This window comes from Phalacrocorax aristotelis, chromosome Z, assembly GCF_949628215.1.
Source record: "Phalacrocorax aristotelis chromosome Z, bGulAri2.1, whole genome shotgun sequence".
In the NCBI taxonomy this organism is placed as follows: Eukaryota; Metazoa; Chordata; class Aves; order Suliformes; family Phalacrocoracidae; genus Phalacrocorax; species Phalacrocorax aristotelis.
Window position 1 is genome coordinate 47,031,546 of NC_134311.1, and position 21,969 is coordinate 47,053,514.

At 39.8% G+C, this 21,969-nt stretch overlaps 1 protein-coding gene across 5 annotated transcripts in view; it reads left to right on the forward strand.

Moving 5' to 3' along the window:
• TTC39B (tetratricopeptide repeat domain 39B) overlaps positions 1–21,969 on the forward strand; it is an 86,482-nt gene that overhangs the window by 35,707 nt on the left and 28,806 nt on the right. For all 5 annotated transcript variants that reach the window (XM_075078185.1, XM_075078191.1, XM_075078189.1 and 2 more), the window contains exon 2: positions 625–659. In XM_075078185.1, coding sequence (XP_074934286.1) covers positions 625–659 — 35 coding nt within the window. The remainder of the gene's footprint in view (positions 1–624; positions 660–21,969) is intronic.

Here is a 21,969-nt window from a genome sequence, read left to right on the forward strand (position 1 = left end):
GAATAATGTTGTAACACACTGAGGTTTTAGTTGTTGCTAAGTAGTGCTTACACTAGTCAAGGACTTCTCAGGTTATTGTGCCCTGCCAGCAAGAAGCTCGGAAGGGGCACATCCAGGACAGCGGACCCAAACTGTCGAAAGGGATATTACATACCATGTGATGTCATGCTTAGTATATAAACTGGGGGGAGCTGGCTAGCTGCTCAGGAACTGGCTGGGCATTGTTTGGCGGGTAGTGAGCAGTGGCATTGTGCATCACTTATTCTGTTTATTATTATTATTATTATTATTATTATTATTATTATTATTATTATTATTATTCCTTCCTTTTCTGTCCTATTAAACTGTCTTTATCTCAACCCACAAATTTTAATTCCTCCTTGCCCTGATTCTTTCCCCCATCCCAGTGGGAGGGGAGGAGGAGTGAGTGACTGGTGTTTAGCTGCCTGCTGGGTTAAATCACAACAGCATAATAAAAAGGCAGTAGTCTGTGAATATTCTGTTTATTACTCTGTGTTGCAGATTCAAGTGCTATGTGGTACTGGTAACTTTCTGTGGTGTTACAGAAAGAGTTCTAAAACCCATGCACATTTGATTGAAACAGTGTTTTTTTTTCTTCTGTAGGAAAACTTTGAAGATGCCTTTGAAAACATCCCTGTGTAAGTAGAATTTTATTAAAATGTGTATGTTTTTATTGAAACTATTTATACTGCAATGAAATATGGCAGGCATACCACTGCCCGGAAGCATAATTTTGTATACACTGACTACATTCACATTTTCCAGAATAGTAAGGTCCTCAAGAGTTGGGAAATGGAAGTGTAATTAGGTTGATATATGTGATGAAGCATTTGTCAACACATGTGAAAGTTGTAAAGAATTAAAAATAGGAAATGTAGTAAATTTTAGTTACATCCTGACAGCTCTAGACATTTCTGCATGGTGAAAAAGTGATACCTCAGCATTAGTGGAAAAACTTTGGATCACACATTACACAAGACCATCTAAGGAAGATTTTAAAACGGAAATTGCTATACCTCATAAGGTACTACTGTGTAGATGTTTTCCCCTAATGAAGTGAGATATAGTCACTTCTCTGGCATTAGATTTCATGCCAAAGCAACACCTTACTTAAACTGTGATGGAAACAGATAATGCTGTTCATAAGTGGTTTTAGTTTTTCTGTAGGATTTCATTGCATTTTTGTGCTATGAAGCACACGAGGAGCAGACTTCTAGTGATATCCTCAGATAGCTGAAACAGTTCTAGACCTAGGAGCTGTAGCTTTGGGCTGAATTCAGTTGCTAAAATTCCATTGCAAATCATGCTCTACAGATTTGCCTGACCCTTTATTTGTATATTACCTAGATGAGTAAGGTCTGCTTTCCCTACAGAACTGTAGTTGAAAAATTAAACATACCAATTCCTGAGACTCAGAAGGAAGGAAGGAAGAATCTGATATATTTGTTTTGAGAACTTTTCATTTTAACAATTAATTTTTCTTCCTTTGACTCCATAGCAGTTGCTGTATGATCAGGTAACTTCCTCTGGTCCCTGCTTCCCTCGAGAGAGGGAAGAAAGTGAATCTGTAATGTTTATTTCATAAGACAGTTTATCCATCACTCATTCCTTCTATGAGAAGGTGGTTGTATTTCTGTTGATACGGGAGCTGGGCATGGATGTTTATTATTGGCACACAGAGCTTTGATTTGTTTTTCCTGAGTCTCCCTTCTGTGCTCATAGTTGTCATACAGAGACACTTTTTACAGAGGTGTAGAAGTTAGACTAATGTTAGTTTATTCTGGCTGGTATTGCTTCTATCTGTAATAACCGTTATGTAGAATAGTAAATGTGAGATGATGGAGAGAGTATTAGTGGGACAGAAATCTTGTTGTTACTTAACATCTCTAGTTGAACAGTTGTCACTGGTTGCTGTCCTCATCCACTGGCTAAAAATACTACACCTGTGCTGTTACATGGTTGACTGATTCTGATATGTATGTATTACAAAACTACCTTTCCATTTTTTCAGGTTTTACAGCCTTTATTCAGTTCAGCCTGTTTCAGTAATGGGGGACCACCCACAGTTCTTGTTTGGGTGGTCCTGCACAAGCCTAGGAGAAAGTGCAGTGTAACTGCGTTCTCTGAGCGCTCACTCATCCCTGCACTTGTCGCCGTGACCTGCTTCTCCTTTCACCCAGCTGAACCTGCGTCCTCCTTATTCCTGGGTGGTCATCAGGTAGCTTGATTTTTTTAACAGGCCAACAAAACAGAAAATTAAGTATTACATGGTAGCCTTTCCCTCAGTAGGTACCCTTAAGGTATTTCTGCACTACCTAGAGGTCTATTTTAATTGTATCTTGAGTCCACTGCTTCTCTGTCAAATTTGGCTGATTGAAAATGGCCAACAGGTTAAAATATTGGGAGCATGGGGACACATGAGTGGACAGTCAGCATAATTGTGTATGTTGTTTCCTTTGAAAATGAGGTTCATAGGCAGGTCAGTTCATGAGAATTTGAGCAATAAGAGCAGGATAATCTCAGCTGGAGATGCTGAGCTGCCGCTGACTTGCTCTGTGTGTAGAGAATTAGCTATTCTGCAGTTATGGAAATCATATAGAAATGTGTATATTCTTTTGTATCCGGTCAGGATTCTTCACTTAAACTCTCTCTCAAGTTCTTCAGAAGATACAGCTATTTTTAAGAAGTGCCTAAGAAACTGAAAAAACCCTTGGGACTTTTTCTGGAAGTTTTCAGTCTCACCTTCCTTGAAATTCTTTGGTTGTAGTTCATCTTAAAATTCTCCTATGTATCAATGTTTCAATCCCTTTTATTTTGGATAAGAAAGTGGCATTGTTACAGGTTTATGGTGATATGCCTGGCATTGGTTTGAGTGGCTTGTTGTAGTTTAGTTATACCCAACTGAATTTAACTAAAATGATTCTTTTTTATAGACAGTTGTGTCTGCAAGGAGTGTTGATGATTACTTATGAGATCAGAGCTGGTTCAAATCAGATCATCTTGTTGGTCTAGAGAATTGGGAAAGAACCTGTGGGAACCATGTCTTCATAGTATTTCATGCACCACCCTGTAACTCTTAATGTAAAATATGTATAGAGTAACACAGCTCTGTATATTGCTCCAGTAAATGCTAGCAAATGGGTTTGCTAATGTAACTTGGCTTTGACTGGCTTTATTCCTTAAATATTATTGCTTAACTGTAGATACCAGGTTGTGCAAGTTAGATGTTGAAAGGTCAATGAGATATTTTAGTAGGGTAAAATCCTTCACTAAATCTCTAGTGCTGGCTGTCATATCTGAGGACGAGTCCAGGAGGAAATCAGTTTTTGCTCTGATTTTCTAAATGGATTAGACTCTTTATCTAGACTCTTCCGTCGTCTTCTGCTCGTGGTGGCTACTGTAGGTATACACAGCAACTCCAAAACAGTTTTTGTAATGAGCCCAAAATACTTGTTTTGTAGAAATGTGGAGGGAGTATTAAGTGGAGTTCCACCTGTAAATGGAGTTCTTTTCTTACTGGTGCTAAAGCCAAAGAAAGGCTATTACAGTAGGTTAGTCTGCCATTTTGCTTAAAGCAAGAAGTAGTATTTCACCTAATATCTTCTCTGCTAGAGTCTTTCTAAGTTTTCAAAGTACTGGCTTGGTGATAACTTTTGATATATCATCTTCAACCTTACAAAGGGGATAGGTGGGATATATATGAAAGTAAATTTGCCATTACATGGTTGTGTTAACTCAGAACTGATTTCAGATCGGCATATTCTGTTGTAGATGGAACCGAGTAACTGGAGACAAACGGTTCTTTCCATTTTGGAAATTCAAGCCTCTGTCAAGAAGTTTTGTGGTGGTAAACTACTTTTTAACAAATATTTCCCCATGTTTCCACTGGAGTGTCTGCTTCCTTTAAGTTTTGGGCAAATCTGTTTCACAAGGTAAACTAATGCTGTTACTTGCCAAGCACCTACAGGCTCAAAAACATGATTTATGTGCGTTTTGTTATTTTATTTAATTCTTGCTAAAAATGCTTCATAAGTACGTGAATTTTATTGTGGGAAAACTATGATCTTTAATTTCAATCTTACTGAACCAGATAATTATCAACTTCTGTGACTTTTTTTTATTCTGTGTATTTCTGCTACTTTGAATTTTCCCCAAATTATTCAGAGGTGGTGGTTGGTTGGTGGTTATTTTTTTTTCTTTTCAATGTGTAGATCCATGTTTTCTGTTGCCAGAGTATGATTTAGTAAAGTATCTCTTCTTTGGTATTACAAGAAGAGGACTAAAAGAGGTTTGAGTTCACGACAATTTTTAACCATTGCTGTGTTATGCCTAGCATGTACCAACCTTGTCACTGCTATTTTGATTTCTGTATGTATTTTATCCTCTGAAGTTCTCAATTTGTTAGGAACTTGTATGAAATTTTAATTGTATTGGGAATTCCTCCCATCTCATTTTACTTAGTGTTCCTTAAAATGTCATCTGTATGTGACAGGAATAAGGTACCATCAAGTTGTTATGCTTCTCCATAGTACTGTGCAAACTTTTTCTCTGAGGTAAAGGCAAGAGGGTGTTTTCAGTTACCATGCCATTATCAGAGGCTTATGCAAGTGAATAACAACATTTAGTCTAACTGTATTACTGTAGCTGCCTGCATATGTTTATAGAGGACGCTTTGTAGTTGCCTTTGCTAAAAAACGCAGTAGTCTGCCTGACTGCTGCAAACAGTTCATATGCAGAGGAAGTCTTCATGGTCCACTCTGTGTACAGAAATTTCTGATTCCAGACCCTGAGTTATGGTATCAGTGGAAAGATAGCGAGAGCTCATTTAAACATGTTTAAAAAATGAAAAAGTGAAGCAGTGGAAGCCAGAATTTTGTAGAAAAGCAGACAGATGATTTTTGATGAATAATGGAAATCTTAGGATTTTCTGTCTTTGTCAATTTGAGCAGGAACAGGCATATTTCATTGCTATATTATCATTCCTCTTTTGCATTTTCTTTTCCTACCGAAAGCTGGATACTGTTAATCCTTGATCCTACCAAAGCAGCTCTGTGTGGTATTACTGGGGTGACAGATTAAGGGCCAGAAGTGTTTAAGGAAGTTAGAACAGGTTATCCTTGTAATCTCAGAAGTGTAGTTAAGATTTCAGTTATACCTGCACATGTGTGTGTTTTATCAGTGAATGAAATTGAACAGCTGAGGAAATGGCCCTAAATTCTGAGTAGATTTCAGGGAGCTAAAAACTAAGAACAGTGTTTGTCTCCATGAGTTTGAACTCAAATTCTGACATTGTCTTAAAGTGGTGAGAAACAGCTGTGATGATTTAAATTATGAAAGATTTATTTTCTTTGATAATAAATCCTCAAGGTCAAGGGGGAAAAAAAAGTCCAGTTAAGGTGATTTTTGTATGCAGGAGATAATATTTTCATAGCTACATAAATATGACACAGTAGCTACTTCATATTTTCAGTCTCAAGATTTGGAACAGCAGTAGTGAGACCAGCCTAATCTCACTAATCCTTCTCTACCCCAAACAGTTCTTGGATTATAAATTGTTTATGTCTGAGGTGTTTTGAGTGGGCAATAATTATATCATTCCTAACTCTTCCATATTTATTGCAACTAGACCTTTTGCCTTTGGTGTAAGATTTCTCTGTGTGTTTATATTTGAGTAGAACTCTTCAGGCCATGCTATGTAAATTTTTATATTGGTATCTCCTGTGGACTTTGAAATGTGCAATTCCACGGCTATCCATAGTTTCTTAGAAAGCAAGGAGGGGAAAAAACAAGGTGGGTGGGGAGGAGAAAAACCCAAACAGAACATCTCAGAGATGTGCTACACAGTACTGCTCTTTCACACCATACTACTCTCCTGCAAGCTTCCACTGAAAGGCTGGTGCACAGAAAGATACCACAGCCTGTTATTCTGTGATTCAGTGTTCACCAAAAGTTGTCTTAATTGAGCCTAAATGTTTGAATCGCTGCTTGTGCCTTGCTCTTCCATGAAAAATAAATTAACACCATGGCAGTAAACTCACATAATATATTTGGGGTGGGTATTCCTGGAGACTTCTGGAATATATTAATTATCATATTGGAATCTCAGTCTTGTGGTGGAATGCATGATCTACTAATCACATCTGTGTTTTCTTGCTTTAAATTTCTTTCAGGATATTGTTTATCCTGTGCTTTCGAAAGACTGGGAAAAAACCCGAAAGAATGCTGTTTGCAGTCATGCAGCTAAAGATTTGCCTTCTCCAAATAAATTCAGCAACTTCGAAAGGGATGTAGGCTCGTAATGTACAATTGGTAGTACAATCTTTAAGTCATTAGTACTTTAGATAAGAAAATGACTTGTAGATTAAAAAAAGAAAACTCGTAGGCTATGACTTGCTCAGATATTGAGAAGGAGGATCTTTTTTGTTCTTAGGGAAAATGGCTTGAAAACCAGATTTGCCACATTCCTTGCTTTAAATTATTAAACAACCAAAAAAACCTCTCTGGTCTTTAATGTTGTTTTTGCATGTTTTGTTGGTGGGTTTCTCCCCCCGCCCTCTCCAATAATTGAAAACTGTCTCAGAAACCATTTTGAGTGTAAGGTGGCTTGAGTGTGTGTTAGTGGGTTTTCCTATAGTTATTTTCCAGGGAAAGTCTTTTGAGGGTGTGTTGATGTTTGCAGACAGAAAGCTTGCTTTTGTGCGTTTTGCGGAAGTGTGCTCCTGACGCTTTCTCAGCTTTTTTTGGGAAATACTTTCTGAGGCGTCAAGTGTGGACTGTCTGCAACTTCTGCTGAGTTAAAGACAGAACACTGTATGTTTTTTGTGTGAACTGAGTCGATTTTCATGTGGCTGCTCAACCTTGATTCCACGTGAGAGAAATCCTGGCACTTCGACTTCCCCTGCCCCAAATAACGTTAATATATTAAGGGGTAGTTACACATCAGCAGTGCTTCCAAGTTGTGAGGTGAACTCCTTGGTCTCTAACGCTGTCAGGCACAATTTCAGGGAAGAGGTAGAAACATCCTGATTTTAAAGGTGGTTTTGTCCATAAGTTAAAGCTGTCCATCGTATCTCTGTCCTGTAAAGCCTGTCTTATCATAGCTCACGGTTTCCTCAGGTGTTTAGGAAACAACTCAGGTGTTCTAGGAAGCAACTCATTCCTAGCATGCTGCATTCTTACTTGTGTTTTCAAAAGGAAATTCTTTAAATAGTTTGGTTTGAAGTATTACTGCTTTTATTACTTAGCACCCATCTGAAATGAGGGAATGCAAATCTATAGTTTCCTGCATTGTGTTGTAGAGGCTTTCTTTGAGGCATTTTTGTGAGTAAATCTCCGTTCATGACAGTAAATATAGCTAGGAATAGGTGCTTTTAGCTCAGGAGGTAGAGCTTTAAAGATTACTTTCTGGAGGTAACAGTGGAGGACATAGTTTAATTTTCTGCTGCTTAGCTCCTATGTGCTGAGCTTTTGTGTATCTAATCTGGAGAGATTAGACCAAAGGGATGAAACTGTCTCTGTCGCAGCTGTTTTGCTTCTGACTGCTGCTTTCTCCTACTGCTGCTGATAGTCATGAAGACAACTGTTCATTAGCTGCATCTCTGTGCTATTATTTTGGTCATGGAACTCTAGCTAAATATTTGGATTTCTGGGGAAAAAATGTCAAAGGGTTAAGAAAAAAAAAATGTTGATTTGTTTGAGTACTGTCAAATAAAGAAAATCAAATGTGAGCTAGTTCGTTTTCTTCAGTGCTGCTTGCTACCAACTCTTGTACGTTTGATCTTTTTTTTTACTGCAGTTGCATTAGTATACTTTTCTGTCTGACTTTAATTGTAGCATCTCTTTTATTCAGGAAATACTGAGGTAACTCCCTTTTTGCCTTGAAATATAAATCACTTTGCATTTCTCATGTCTCCATTTTCTCCTTGCAGTTAGGAGTGATGGATTAGAATTAGGCTGCAGCACAGATTGGGAAAATCTCCCAGCATCCTTTTCCTGCAGAGGCATCAGCTTCCAGCGTTGACTGTAGCTGCTGCCACTCCAACTGACGTTTCTTTTGAATTTGGCTATGGAGAGTGCCTGTGATGCCAGCTGCTGGCTTGTGAACTTTTATCCTTTTATTCTTTTTGCTTGATAACTCATTAATAAAACCTCATGGATATTGAGAAATAGAACAGAATCCATTTTCTTTTTACGCTTTTCTTCTGTGGGGTTTTTTTTTTTTGTGTGTGTGTGTGTGCAGTGGAAAAAGAGCAGAGTGAAAGAAGCAGCGCTCGTTTTTGCATAAGGACTATATTTACGTACCTGAAGTTAACTGAATTAATCCTGTAAGTATATTATTCCTGCCTACTAGCTCCTGAAATCATGAATATGGTAGTCAGATTTACAGGGTTTTATCAGTAAAAATTTACTTTGTCAGGTATGTTGAACACTTAAACTACAAAAAAAATTTTTTTAGATGCATTTCCTTGAAGAAGAGAGTAAAATGATATATTCACAAGGGGTTTATGAAATAATTGTTTTTCCTCTGCACTTTGCAGTGGTGAGCAATGATTTTGGAGAGCAGAAGCTTCTCTGCTGATGTCAGTGCTTAATCAGCTCAGATGCTGTAGGTTGTAGAACACTGCACGGTGTGTATTTTGGGATGCTGTTCTTTAAAATGTGGTAATTTAAGGACTGTGTCAGCCTTGTAGTTATTTTATCAGTTTATGTCTTCTACTCTTGGTAGCTGTGCTGATTTAACTATTTGAGGTTATATAATTTTTGACTTATTTATTTCATGGGATGCAGTTCTGTGCTTTCTAAGTACTAAATGTTAAGTATGATACAGTGTGTTTTTAGAGACATTAGTAATTTAAGGTCTCCAACATTAACTGTAAGTTCACTGTGTAATAAATTCCCATAAATTGCTTTGAAGTTTAGGAAGTGTCTTACTAGGATCACACTGTCCTAATTTTCTCTTTGGAACTGAGCCAGCATTTATGTGACGCAGTGTTAGTCCCATAAACATCTGGCTTTATCTGATGTCCTGCTTGCTGCATTATTTATTTCTTGTTTTTTCTATAGCATGATAAGTGGCATTTTTATTTGTTTTGTGTAAAACTGTCAGTAAGCTGTCATTATTATGTATATATGATAGCTCTTTTAGGAGGATCTTCTTCAACCTATTTTCTTGTCAGCAAGTATTATTTAGACCTACTTTCCAAGGGAAACGTTGAACAGATTAATTTTCTGTGGGTGGGGATGGTGGTGTTGTTGGTGAACCTCTATCTGTATCTCCATGATGTATATTAAGTTTTGGCAGTATTGCTCTCTGGCATATTCAGGTGCTCTTTTTTGTACACAGTATTGCCTGTATTGACCTCAGCTGGATTATTTGTTATAAACTATTAGTCTGATAAGGGGTATTGAAACATAGTAAATTGTTAGTTTACTTGCAAAGATCTCATGTTAAAACATACATCTAAAAATGCCATTGAACCACTGAGTTCTATTAATAAATCTGATAATAACCTTTTGTAGTGCTGTGCATTTCCATTAGTGTCCAGCAGAACGGTGTAAAGCAGATTTTTTTCTTATACCTGCAAACCAACACTGACACTGCTTTGTGTTTTCTTTCCCTTCTGTCAAACTACGGTCAGTTCTAAATACCTGTGATCTGATTGTTTTGCTGACTGGATTACATGTATTTTGCAGTGCTGTGTCAAAGTGATGCAGGAGTAACTTGATAGGCTTGAGAAGGATTATTTCACAATCATTTCAGTGATCAGATAAACTGTATGTGCATATTCATGTGGGTAAATAGTAGCCCAGGAAGTTGTCATGTGTGTTTGATCCCACAATATGGCTGATTCATTACGGAAAATTTGCGTCTTATTGTGCATGTGCAAGGCAATTCCCTGTTGAACTTAAAGAACTTGGTGTCAGATGCTGGTATTTCTTTTCTCCCCTCAGGCTGTAAAAACACCTGACTTGCAATAAAGTGATTGTTGGCGTACTGAATCTGATTAATAGTCAGTCCAAACCTGAAACATTTGTGAATGCCCATGTGTAGGTTTTTTTGGTGTGGGTTGGTTGTTGTGGTGGTTTTTTTTGTGTGTTTTTTTTTTTTTTTTTTCTGGGGAGGAAAGGGGAGGACGGGGGAGGGGTTTGGTTTGGTTTTTTTGTTAAGAAAAAAAGTGGCTGGAAATGTAGCGTGTCTTTTTGTGTTTTTCAGAGGAGGGGACAGCAATGTTGGCAATGGCAGGTGCTGGTCAGCCAGTACGATGAGTTTAGTTTTGGCAGTATTTCCTGTGGCACCTGAGACTCAAGCAGATGACCAACTTTGCCTTGGTTTTCTTCTTTTGTGCTTATTCAATCACTTTGTTGCATCTGTAGAGCAGTAATAGTATGTGAGGATACAACAATCAGTATTTTCTTGTGGTGTTCAGATACTGCATTGGAAATAAATATATAGATAAGCAAATCCATGTTTTCAGTAAAAAAATAAATCAGGAAGCTTTCTTTATCTCATCACCCCTCCCTGCCCTCCCCAGTCATGGACATAAAGTAAATGTTTGGAAGCAAAACCTTTTGACCACTTTCTTGTATTCCAGTACCAGATTATCATGCAGCAGCACCGTAGGTGCTGGGATGCTTTCTAACTAGAACAAAAACAGTCCTGTCCATGACCCCAAAGTTCGAGATCACAAGTAAGACTCATACAAAATGTAAAGGAAAGAAATATTATCTGTCTCCTGACAGGTGGTGGCCCAACTTTTAAAATTTAAGGTCCGATGAGGCTTTTAAGAAGGATTTTTTGCTTGTATATAAAGTTTTTGGTGCATTTGAGGGTTTTTAAATACATTCCATTCATAAGTCAGTATTACAAATATTTCTACTGCTCTGAGCAGTAATAATTCCTAAAATAAAACAGTTGTCTCCTGTAGCTAAATATGTATCTGAAGTTTAGAAGAGCTAAAATTAGAACTTGCTTTTCTAAAATGGAAGAGAGAGCAAACAACCTTCCTAAAATGCCAGCAGCTCCCCTCCCCCAACTTCTGATCTGTGAGGAACAGAGCTTTATCTGCCTTCTGGCTGCCTCGTCCTTAGATTACATGTGCCTAGTAAGGTATAGTAATTGATCAGTTAAAATAGTCTCGTAGTGATATTCCAGTAGTCTATGAAAAGCTGTCAGTTTGAACTTTTTTCAACAATGCTAAGGTAGAGATAAAAACTTTAAAGTCGTTCTCGCCTCATTTTCATGCATTTCATTTTGATAATTGTTGATTTTCAGCAGGGGCAACTGCCTCTTCCCCCCAACAGTTACCTCTTCTTACTCTCTTTCTGACAGCTCTGACTCCTTTTCTGTAGCTGTTCCTTTTGAAAAACGAAGTTTTTGATGCTTTCTTTTTATTATGTGTACAGATGTGTAATATCAGCTAGCTACTGTTTCATCTTTTTGCCTGCATCAGCGTTTGCCACAGCTGTTAGACGAGGGAGAATAAAGAATTTAAGAACAAAATAAAACAAAAAACCCAAACCCAACAATAAACAAAATCCCCCCAAACCCAATGCTATAAAGAAAAGGAAAATGCCCTAGTGATGAGATTGCTTGATCATGCAAAGGATGGTACAGGCAGATCCCTTGGTATTGAGACAGCAATCCAGCAATTCACTGATACAAATAACTGACTAAATGCTGCTATCTCGTAGTCGGGTAGCATTGAGAAGGGAGGTTCAACCTCACTGAACTGAACTCGTAGCATGGCATTTCTATCCTCTGCTGTTACCAGTTCTGTGGGTGGATAGGTGTCTCCAAAATTCTAGTGAAATGTAGTACTCAGGAAGGACTTGGGTAAGTACAACGCTGTTTGTCTGCTATAGAACGTCATTTTTAAATATAGTGTACAAGAAAGTCCCAAGAGAGGGAAAAGTGAAAATAAGTATGTTACCCTAACAGTTTTGCCAAAATCCCAGGCTATGTAGACTAATATCATTTAAACTAAATGGCTGTTGTTGGGGGGGGCGTGTCTGTTGCATGGTTTTGGGTGGGGTTTTATGTTTCTTCTTGTTTGTTTTTTAAAAAACTGCCTGTTGTTGAATGGATTGTAATATAGTAGGCTTTTAGAGTAACTTCTGCCTGTTTTCAAATCTGGCTAGCACAGCACTGGATAGTTTTGCTGCCAGTTGGGTTTCCTTAAATGAATGTTTAGCACACAGACTACAGCATGCGTTGGTGAAGTTCTGAAACAGTGAAGTTACTACGCCTTCAGAGGAATAAAGTCTGTGTTGCATCAGCATGAAATTTTTTTTCAATGCTTCCCATAAGCTGCTAACATTTCCCCATAATATGCAAACTACAAAATTTTACTTATTTATGTTTCTTATAAAAAGGAATGTGTGCATAATGAATGCAGAATTTGCTGTGGAGGTAAACTATGACCAGTGGATTTACTGTATGGGTAAAAAAAGTTAGTGTTTAACTATACTGATCAGGTATCTGTAGTTTATAGACTTTCTACATTAAAGATAATAGCCTAGGATAGGAAGTGATTTATGTAAATTGGAAATAATTTCAAACTTATAGGATTATGGCTTAAGATTTTTCTGTTGTGTGATTATAAGTGGTGTTAAAGTCTGGGGTTTAGAGGAAATGGTGAAGTTTGCAGAAAGTTTTCTGTTTACAATAGAAAAAATTGTTAATCACATGGTCTTATACCTTTCCGTGATTATTTTTAAACTAACACATTTGGTTAAGCATCCTTTTTGTTCATAAATTGGAAGTGATTGGCAATTTAAGAACACTGTGATCCCTTTAATATAAAGGCTTTAACATGCTTTAATTTGTCAGCTTCAGGGAACACCTAAATGTGAGAAAGGTTAATCAGTTTGATTCTACCTGTCTGAATTGTTCTCCAGATGGAAGGAATGTATAGCATGCATACAGATAGAAGAAGAAAATCCAGCCTCATGGAGGCTTGCCTGATGCACCTTGCTTTTTCAGAGCCTGAATCCTCTACTCAGCCACCAAGATACTGCAAGACATGTGCCAGCACTAGCATCCTGTGGGATGTGGGGTGTGTGCAATTTCTTACTCAGGTCAGGGGTTCTGAGAGAGAATGATACATGCTCTGCTTTCATGAAGGTTCCTTAGATTCAAACTTGATACAGAAATTATTCCTGGAAGTGGTGCATCTCTGCTTGTGTTTATTTTAAAACAAAACCAAACCAAACGGAAGTCCCACTGGTGAGTTTTAGGAGTAGTCCCTTGTAATAAGAAGATTTAGCCTAACTAGAAAGCTACTGTCTTTGCTTTTACGAACATTTCCTAATGTTCACTATATGTAAATCTATGGATTGTACTACCAAGGACCATGTAAGCCTTCAACCACCCTTCACTAGACTATCCTGAACATAAAATGTAGACCCAACAGAATATCTCAGTACGATTCGGCAAGAAGCTTATTTTATGCTAGCCTTTGCTTTGTTGGTGGGTATTTGTAATGCGGAGTGATGCCACCTGCTGCTCTGTAGTATGTGGGTAGTACTCCTACAAAGTGTCTCACTGTTTATCTGATAAGATTTATACCTGTGTTGCAACTTGGTGCCTGTGCAAAGGATTGATAAAAGTGACAGCAAACGACATTGTCCCTTAGGAAATGATCCAAACTAGATTTTGGCGTATCACTAAGCAGAAGAGTGAAGTAATACTGTTGGCTGATGTGAGTGATGGATGAGACGGATAGGATGAAAAAGATTTTTCTTCTCAAATGGTTAACTCAATGGTGAGGAATACTGTGCTTTCAAAAGATGAAGAAAATTATTTGAAGAGAGATTTCCAGATAGCAGAACTAATAGCTGAGTTTTCTGTATGCTTGCTCAGATACAATGGATACACATGGATTACTGTTAATGTGAAAACAATTCCTACTTGACATTGCAAATCTTTGCAGTTGCCAGCTGCACATATAAAAAGAAGACCTAATGCAGTTCTATAATATATTTTTTTATGGACATAAACATTCAAAAATATTCATAAGGAGATAAGCAATCCTGGAAACATTTCGTAGAGATAGGAGACCACCATCTATTTGGAGGAAAATTAAATAGGTACTAAGGATCAAAGTTCAGTGATGTTCCCTTAAACAGGCAAGGGAGACATATTTCTTCTCTGTTATGCATGGACAGAGACGCTAGTTAGCCTTTTCTGCTTAAAGCTTACCAGAAGAATCTGACAGCATATAGAGGCAAGGTGTTGAATCACAAGAAAAATTGGCATACATTGGTGAAGGATAAAATAATTGAAGGAAATAAGAATTCTGGGGTTTGTATTGTTATTTTATAGGGCTAGGCAGGAAGAAGGGTCTCTGTCACAGCAAAGGATGACTGTGTTTTCCCTTCACTGAGACTGAAGAGAGAGGAGTAGTAGTAGACTACTACAGGACTTCCTATGCTTGAATAGAAAATAACTGGATGGGATCAAGAGCAAAGAACCTGTTCATTACCGGTTTCCTCATTCTTAAGTATGACTGTTCAATACTGCAGAATTAAGAATGGAATTATCCTTGTTCTAGTGGCAGGACAGAATGTCTTCTTCTATGCCTCTGCATATCTGAGGCATAGTTCAAAATTAAAAATCCAGCAAAAAGAAGGATGCCAGGGACAGAAAATCTTTGTGCTGCAGTAACACAAAGTGTCGGTCATTTGAGTTTAACAAGTGACTGGTGATGTGGTGGTGGCACTTGTTAAATGTTTTGGGTCTTTGGTAAATAGTAAGACCAGCCAAGAGGATATCAAGTGTATTTTGGCATGTAAAGCCACGCAAGATGTGAACATGAAGTGATGATTTAATGGTACCTGTGTGAGCTGTAAACTGTGACCTTTTGATACTGTAGTTTGAGTACAGCTTTTGATCTTGGCTGGGAGAAAGGCTTCCAGGGAGACAGTAGGTTCGAGCCCCCGCAGGACTCTGTTTGAAGGCTTCAGTTTACTTTATGCTAAGTATGCATGGCAGTACTTATCAGCACTGAGCTCAGTGCCACTTATGCGGAAGAAGGGTGTACCTGCGCAGTAGTCCCCTCAATAAGGGAGGGAGGGGAAGAGGAATCCCATCAGCTAAAAACCATCAGAATCACCACTGTTCTTGGACATTAGAAGGGATCAATACACTTAAAGTAGAGCAGCGTTCAAAAATACCCTGAGCCTCCTAGCCAAGAAAAAGGAGCTATTGAGTAGGTTCTAGTGATGATCAGCTCCTCATATCATGCACTGGCTATTTAAGACTCATGACAAGATAGTTAACTCTTTTTGACGTGGCAAAACATAAACAGTTAAATATCAAGTTCTCTAATTGAAGGTATTCATCACTACAAAGGAAAAGATCTACTTCAGCAAATATAGAAATATTCTGAATAGCAACAGTGAGTACGAGATTTTGACAGTATATTAGGACTGTTTGACTTGCCAGCTTGCTGCAGAGGACAAGAACTGCCTGAGAAAAATATACTTTAATGCTGTTTTGCCATCATTACCTTGGCAGTAAATACTCTAGCAGATGCCTGCATATATGTTACTTCAGAAGAGTGCTATGGATGATAGTTTCTTGCTGCCTTACTTGTTGATACTGTGGTTGACGCCAGAATGGTTTTCATTTGAGTTTGAGGAAACAAATGCCTCTAAAAGATTCTTCATTTGATGAAGCTTCTTTAAACGTTAAGGGTCACTTTTTTGCTAAAGTACTTATTTCCTGGGAAGTTTTCTTTTAGATTTTTTGCATCTTGTTTTCTTGATCCTTATCATCAAAACAGCATTCTCCCTGTATACGCCCAATTTTTAGAAGACCTTATTTTCAGTCCTTTTTTTGTGTCATGTGCATCTTAATGTGGGTATCTTAAAACTAAATTGCTATTGCTAGTTTCAAATTTTTGTGGTTTCCTTCCCTTGAAGTATTGCTTTGCTCCCACTAATAACTTCAAATATTTTTAGTAACTGTAGCCCAGTTGAGAGTCTTGTTAGGGAGAACAGTAGCTGTAAAAACCAAGTTGCTGGCAATTAGATGTTGTTTACCAGATGAGGCGGATTATTTTGGCTGTGTTGAAATGAGCCAAGAAATGGTTTTAGAATTTCAAAAACTAAATTCTGCAATCCCTCTTCATACAAAGTACTGCTTGCACATTTAAGTCCAGCTAACATTAATGAAGTGATGTGGAACTCGGTCCCAAATATATGATTTAAAATGTGTCAAACACAGAGTAAAGGTGTAAACTTTTCTGCAATTCTCCTATTTGTAGCTCCTGAATACCCTTTCAAGAGAAGCAGTGGTAGATCACTGCAGCAGGGGTGATTGTATTAAAAGTTTACTGAATTTCCTGCAGATACAGAGACAGTGGCATGTACCAAGTTTATACTTAACTCTAGATATATAAACTGCCTTCCAGGAATGCTCTTACGCTGAGCCCTGGTGTGGACAGATGTGTTACTACATAACTCACTACATGTTGAAATACATTTTTTAAACACTAGAGCAATAACGTTTTTAATTTGTTTTAGGCTAGTAGTTATGCTCACTTTTAAATTAACTATAGGGAAAAAGGAAAGTGGCTCAATAAGCTGTAAACTGTTTTGACCTTTTAAATTAGTAATGCTCTTGCTTTGTGTACATCCTGAGGACTGTCTCCTAATAGTGAATATTCCAATACATCTCAGGGTTTTCAAGTCAGTATTCTTATTCTTTGTTTCTATCACAGCTCCAAGTAGCTGATTAGAAGAATCAACTTAAAGCTGCTAATAACTTCCTTATGGACATAAGGATCATAGGGATCGTAATGGTTGATAGTTGAAGGAGACTCCCTTCTGAGGGGAACAGGAGTCTGCGTTAGAGATGTCACTAGGAAACTTGCTAGCCTGGTATGGCCCTCGGACTACTACCCGTTACTGCTCTTCCCTGGGGGTGGTTATGAAGTTGCAGTACGTAGCCCAAGGGTGATTAAAAGAGACTTCAGGGCCTTGGGACGGTTAGTGAGGGAATCTGGGACACAGGTTTTTTCCTCCCTCCTTCCAGTTGTGGGCAGTGATGTTGGAAGGAACAGGTGGACCCAATCTATTAACACATGGCTCCGTGGCTGGTGTCACCAGCACAACTTGGGGCTTTTTGATAATGGGATGGCCAACACAGCACTAGGATTGCTGGCATCAAATGGGAGCCACCTTTTTCAAAGGGGAAAGAGGGTCTTTGCTCAGGATCTTGTAGGGCTTATTGACAGGGCTTTAAACTAGAGGCAACGGGGGAGGGGGAATGTAGCAGGCTTGCCTGTGACAGGCTGCGGGACGATACACAATGGTTAGAGGGATGGGTTGTTAGGATGATCCCTCAACTTGTTGCCCAGAGGTGTGCTGGGGACACTGCAGCACAGTCAAAGTGTTGTGGAGATGAGCAGGGGGCTCCTGAGGTGGTAGGAGCCAGCAAGGAAACTCCCATGGAACACCTCAAGGGAATCAAGTGGTGTTCTACTAAGAAGGCGACACAGCCCACAGCCCAGATGAAATGCCTCTACACAAACACACGTGGTATGGGAAACAAACAGGAGGAGTAGGAAGCTACCGTGCTGCTAGAAAGCTATGACCCGACTGCCGTTACTGAAACTCGGTGAGGCAAATCCCATCACTGGAATGTGGCTCCAGGCTGTTCAGAAGGGATGGGTGGGGAAGGAGGGATGGAGGCGTTGCCCTCTACATAAAGAAATTGATACAGTGTGAAGAGATGGCCCTGAAGAATAACCACAGCAGGTCAAAAGCTTATGGGTAAGAATCGGAGACAGAGGCAACAAAGGGAACCTTGTGGTTGGTGTCCTCTACAGGCTGCCTGATCAAGGGGAGCCTACTGACAAAGCCGTCTTCCTCCAACTCTGGAAGGCTTTGCGCTTGCAGGCTCTTGTCCTACTGGGGGACTTCAACCACCCTGACATCTGTTGGAAAAGTAGCAGAGAGAGCTGTAGTCAATCCAGGAGATTCTAGAATGAGTTGAGGATAACTTGTTAAGATTAATTCTAGGTAATAGACAACCCTACCCAAGGGGGTGCAATGCTTGAGCTTATGGTCACCAATGCAAGTGAGCTCATCGGTGACATCAAGATTGGAGGCAGTCTGGGCTGCAGTGATCACGCATTGGTGGAGTTCATGCTCCTGAGGGGTACAGTAAAAGCAAGAGGTATAGTCAGGGCCCTAAATTTAAGGAAAGCAACATTCCAGCTGTTCAAGGAGTTAGTCAGAAGGACATGCTGGGAAACGGTCCTCAGGGAAAAGGGAGCAGAACAGAGCTGGCAGATCTTTAAGGATGCTTTCCATAGAGCACAAGAGCTCTCAGTTCCCTGGTGTAAGAAAGCAGGGAAGCAAGGGAAGAGACCAACATGGCTGACTTGAGACATGCTGGTCAAACTAAAGAGCAAGAAGGAACTGCACAGGCAGTGGAAGCAGAGACAGGTATCCCAGGAATAGCATATGGACGCTGCCTGGTTGTGTAGGGATGGGGCCAGGAGGGCCAAGGCGTGGCTGGAGCTTGTTTGGCAAGGGATGCAAAGAATAACAAAAATGGCTTCTACAGGTACGTCAACCAGAGAAGAAAGGTTAAAGAAAGTGTACTCCCCACCCCAATGAACAAGACTGGTGACCCAGTATCAACAGACGAGGAGAAGACTGAGGTACTCAACTTTTTTGCCTCAGTCTTCTTTGATAACCTCTCTCCTCACCCCTCTTGAGTTGATGGCCTACAAGATGGGGACCACAGGGGTAAAGCCACTCCCGCTGTAAGGGAAGATCAGGTTTGTGACCACCTGAGGAACCTGAACATAAACAATTCTATGGGATGTAATGAGATGCATCCCAGAGTCCTGAGGGAATTGGCTGAGGTAGCTGTCAAGCCACTCTCCATGATATTTGAAAAGTCATGGCGGTCAGGTGAAGTCCCTGGGGACTGGAAAAAGGGAAACATTGTGCTCATCTTTAAAAAAAGTAGAAAGGAGCTGGGAACTACCAACCTGTCAGCCTCACCTCTGTGCCTGGGAAGATCATGGAGGAGATCCTCCTAGAAGCTATGCTAAAGCATATGGAGGACAGGGAGGTGATTTGAGACAGCCAGCATTGCTTCACCAAGGGCAAGTCCTGCCTGACCAATCTAGTGGCTTTCTGTGATGGAGTGACTATATCAGTGGACAAGGGAGAAGCAATGGATTCTGTCTGGACTTTTGTAAAGCCTTCAACACCCCCCCCCCCCAGCATCCTTCTCTCTAAATTGGAGAGATATGGATTTGATTGGTGGACTGTTCAGTGGTTAATTGGTTGGATGGTCACATCCAGAGGCCAGTGGTCAACAGCTTGATGTCCACATGGAGACTGGTGCCAAGTGGTGTCCCTCAGGGGTCTGTACTGGGACCAGTGCTGTTTAATATTTTCATCAATGACTTAGTGGGATCATGCCCACCCTCAGCAAGTTTGTAGGTGACACCAAGCTGAGCGGTGCAGTTGGCACACCAGAAGGATAGGATGTCATCCAACGAGACCTGGACAAGCTGGAGAGGTGGGCCTGTGAGAATCTCATGAGATTCAACAAGGCCAAGTGCAAGGTCCTCCACCTGGGTTGGGGCAACCCCTGATATCAGTAGAGGCTGAGGGATGAAGGGATTGAGAGCAGCCCTACAGAGAAGGACTTGCGGGTACTGGTGGAGGAAAAGCTGGACATGAGCCAACAATGTGCTCTTGCAGCTCAGAAGGCCAGCCATATCTTGGGCTGCATCAAAGGAAGCGTGGCCAGCAAGTCAAGAGAGATGATTCTGTTCCTCTACTTCGCTCTGGTGTAACCCCACCTGGAGTGCTGCATCCAGCTCTGGAGCCTTCAGCACAAGAAGGACATGGACCTATTGGAGTGGGTCCAGAGGAGAACCACAAAAATGATCTGAGGTTTTGGAGCACCTCTTCTATGAGGACAGCCTGAGAGAGTTGAGGTGTTCAGCCTTGAGAAGGCTCTGGGAAGACCTTATTGCAGCCTTTCAGTACTTAAAGGGGGACTATAGGAAAGATGGGGACAATCTTTTTAGCAAGGCCTGTTGTGCCAGGACAAGGGGTAATGGTTTTAAACTGAAGGAGGGTAGATTTCTTTAGGCTGGATATAAGGAAGAAATTTTTAACAATGAGGGTGGTGAAACATTGGAACAGGTTGCCTGGAGAGGTAATAGATGCCCCATGCCTAGAAACATTCCAGGTCAGGTTGGACGGGGCTCTGAGCAACCTGATCTATTTGGAGGTGTCCCTGCTCACTGCAGGGAGGTTGGACTAGATGACCTCTAAAGATCCCTTCCAACCCAAACCGTTCTATGATTCCATGATTCTATGACAGTATACCCCCACTGTGCTGGAACAGTTTCATGAGTAACTCAACACCAAGCCCAAGATACATAACCTATTGCTGGAACTCAAAACACTTATTCTTTTTTTCATAAAAGAAGTTTGAAATAGTACTGAGAAGAAACCTTTTCACAACACAAAGCATTTGAAGTTATCTTTAAAGTACCTAGAAGGTAACACAGTGGTATTTTATTCTCCTTGTAATGTGCCATTGTTACCTTTGTGTTAACCCCCAATATAGCACACTTTTCTTTTTCCTCTTTTCATTTAGAAGTGAACTGTATTCACTGGGTGTAAAATCCATAGTGATTTCACTGAAGTAGTGTTAATTTAATCTACTCCAGAATAAATTGAAGCATATACTCATCTGAGGTGATAAAATGTGTTAAGTTTCTGTCAATTCTAGGAAACTGTATGTGGAGGTAGGGGAAAAAATGAGTTTGTTGAAACAAGACTGAGTCAGAAGGAGAACAACATGAATCAGAGTGTGAGTCAGCATTGCTCATTGAACTGTTCATCAGTCTGCTAACTTGTTGCAGAAATTGGTTTGTGATGTTTAAGGAGAAGAGGAGGTACATACTCTTTCTGAGCTGCTGCATAGAAATATTCCTTGTCTGCCAGCGAAGACAGCCAAATTGCTTCTGAATCAGTATGCTCCTTTCTTCCAACCTCTCTGGTGTCAAGTTATGGTCTGAGTTGGAGTGATTCCTTCTGGTTGTGTTCCTCTGCTGCAGAACGTAGGAAAACAGTAGAAAATATGTGTGACGAGTAATTAAACAGAAGTGAGTCTCTTTGGTAGAGGATATGATTCACCTATCAGAAATAAGAGTCTGAGAAAACTGACTTCCCAAGTTTTATATCTGAAGTGGGAGAATAATTTCATAACTTTGCTTGATAGAAGGAACAGTAAATGTATTGACATAAGGAATACTGTTTCCATTGTCTGCAGGCTTTGGTTACATGAAGTCAGCAGCGCAGGAACTAGCCTGTAACACAGGAAAAAAACATGACAGCTATGTGCTGGAGAGATCTGCTGCTTAACCATTTAATAGGAAAAGATAGTTTTTACAGGGTGCCAGGGCTCTGTTGTTTTAAGGAACCTTGTTTATGGGATCATTTTACAAATATTGGTAAATACCCTGGTGACGCTAGAGTTGGTGGTATGATGGTGTTTGGGAGCCTGATGGCTAATGGTATCTCCAGTAACAGCTAAAAAGGCAGCATGTCCATGGCTATGTTATACAAAACAAAGATTAGATCTTCCTTCCAAATGAAATTCCAACAGTTGCTGACTGCAGGGTAGGAAGTGTGCATGTTTACATCATACAAATACAGAAAATTTGTTTCTTTTCACTAAGATGAGGCCTGGTGAAGCAGTGGGAATAGAACATTGCTCTTGCATCTTGATGCTCGCATTCAGAAAAAAGGTACAGCAGTGGGATACTGTAATACTTATTTTATTTGCTGTTACTTTCCACATGAAGTCTAGGAAACTTTCCTACCCTTTCCAGGCTGAACCCTAGTATTTTACGACTTAAGTGAATAAAGTAGGGATTGGTTGTTAAATTACTGGCA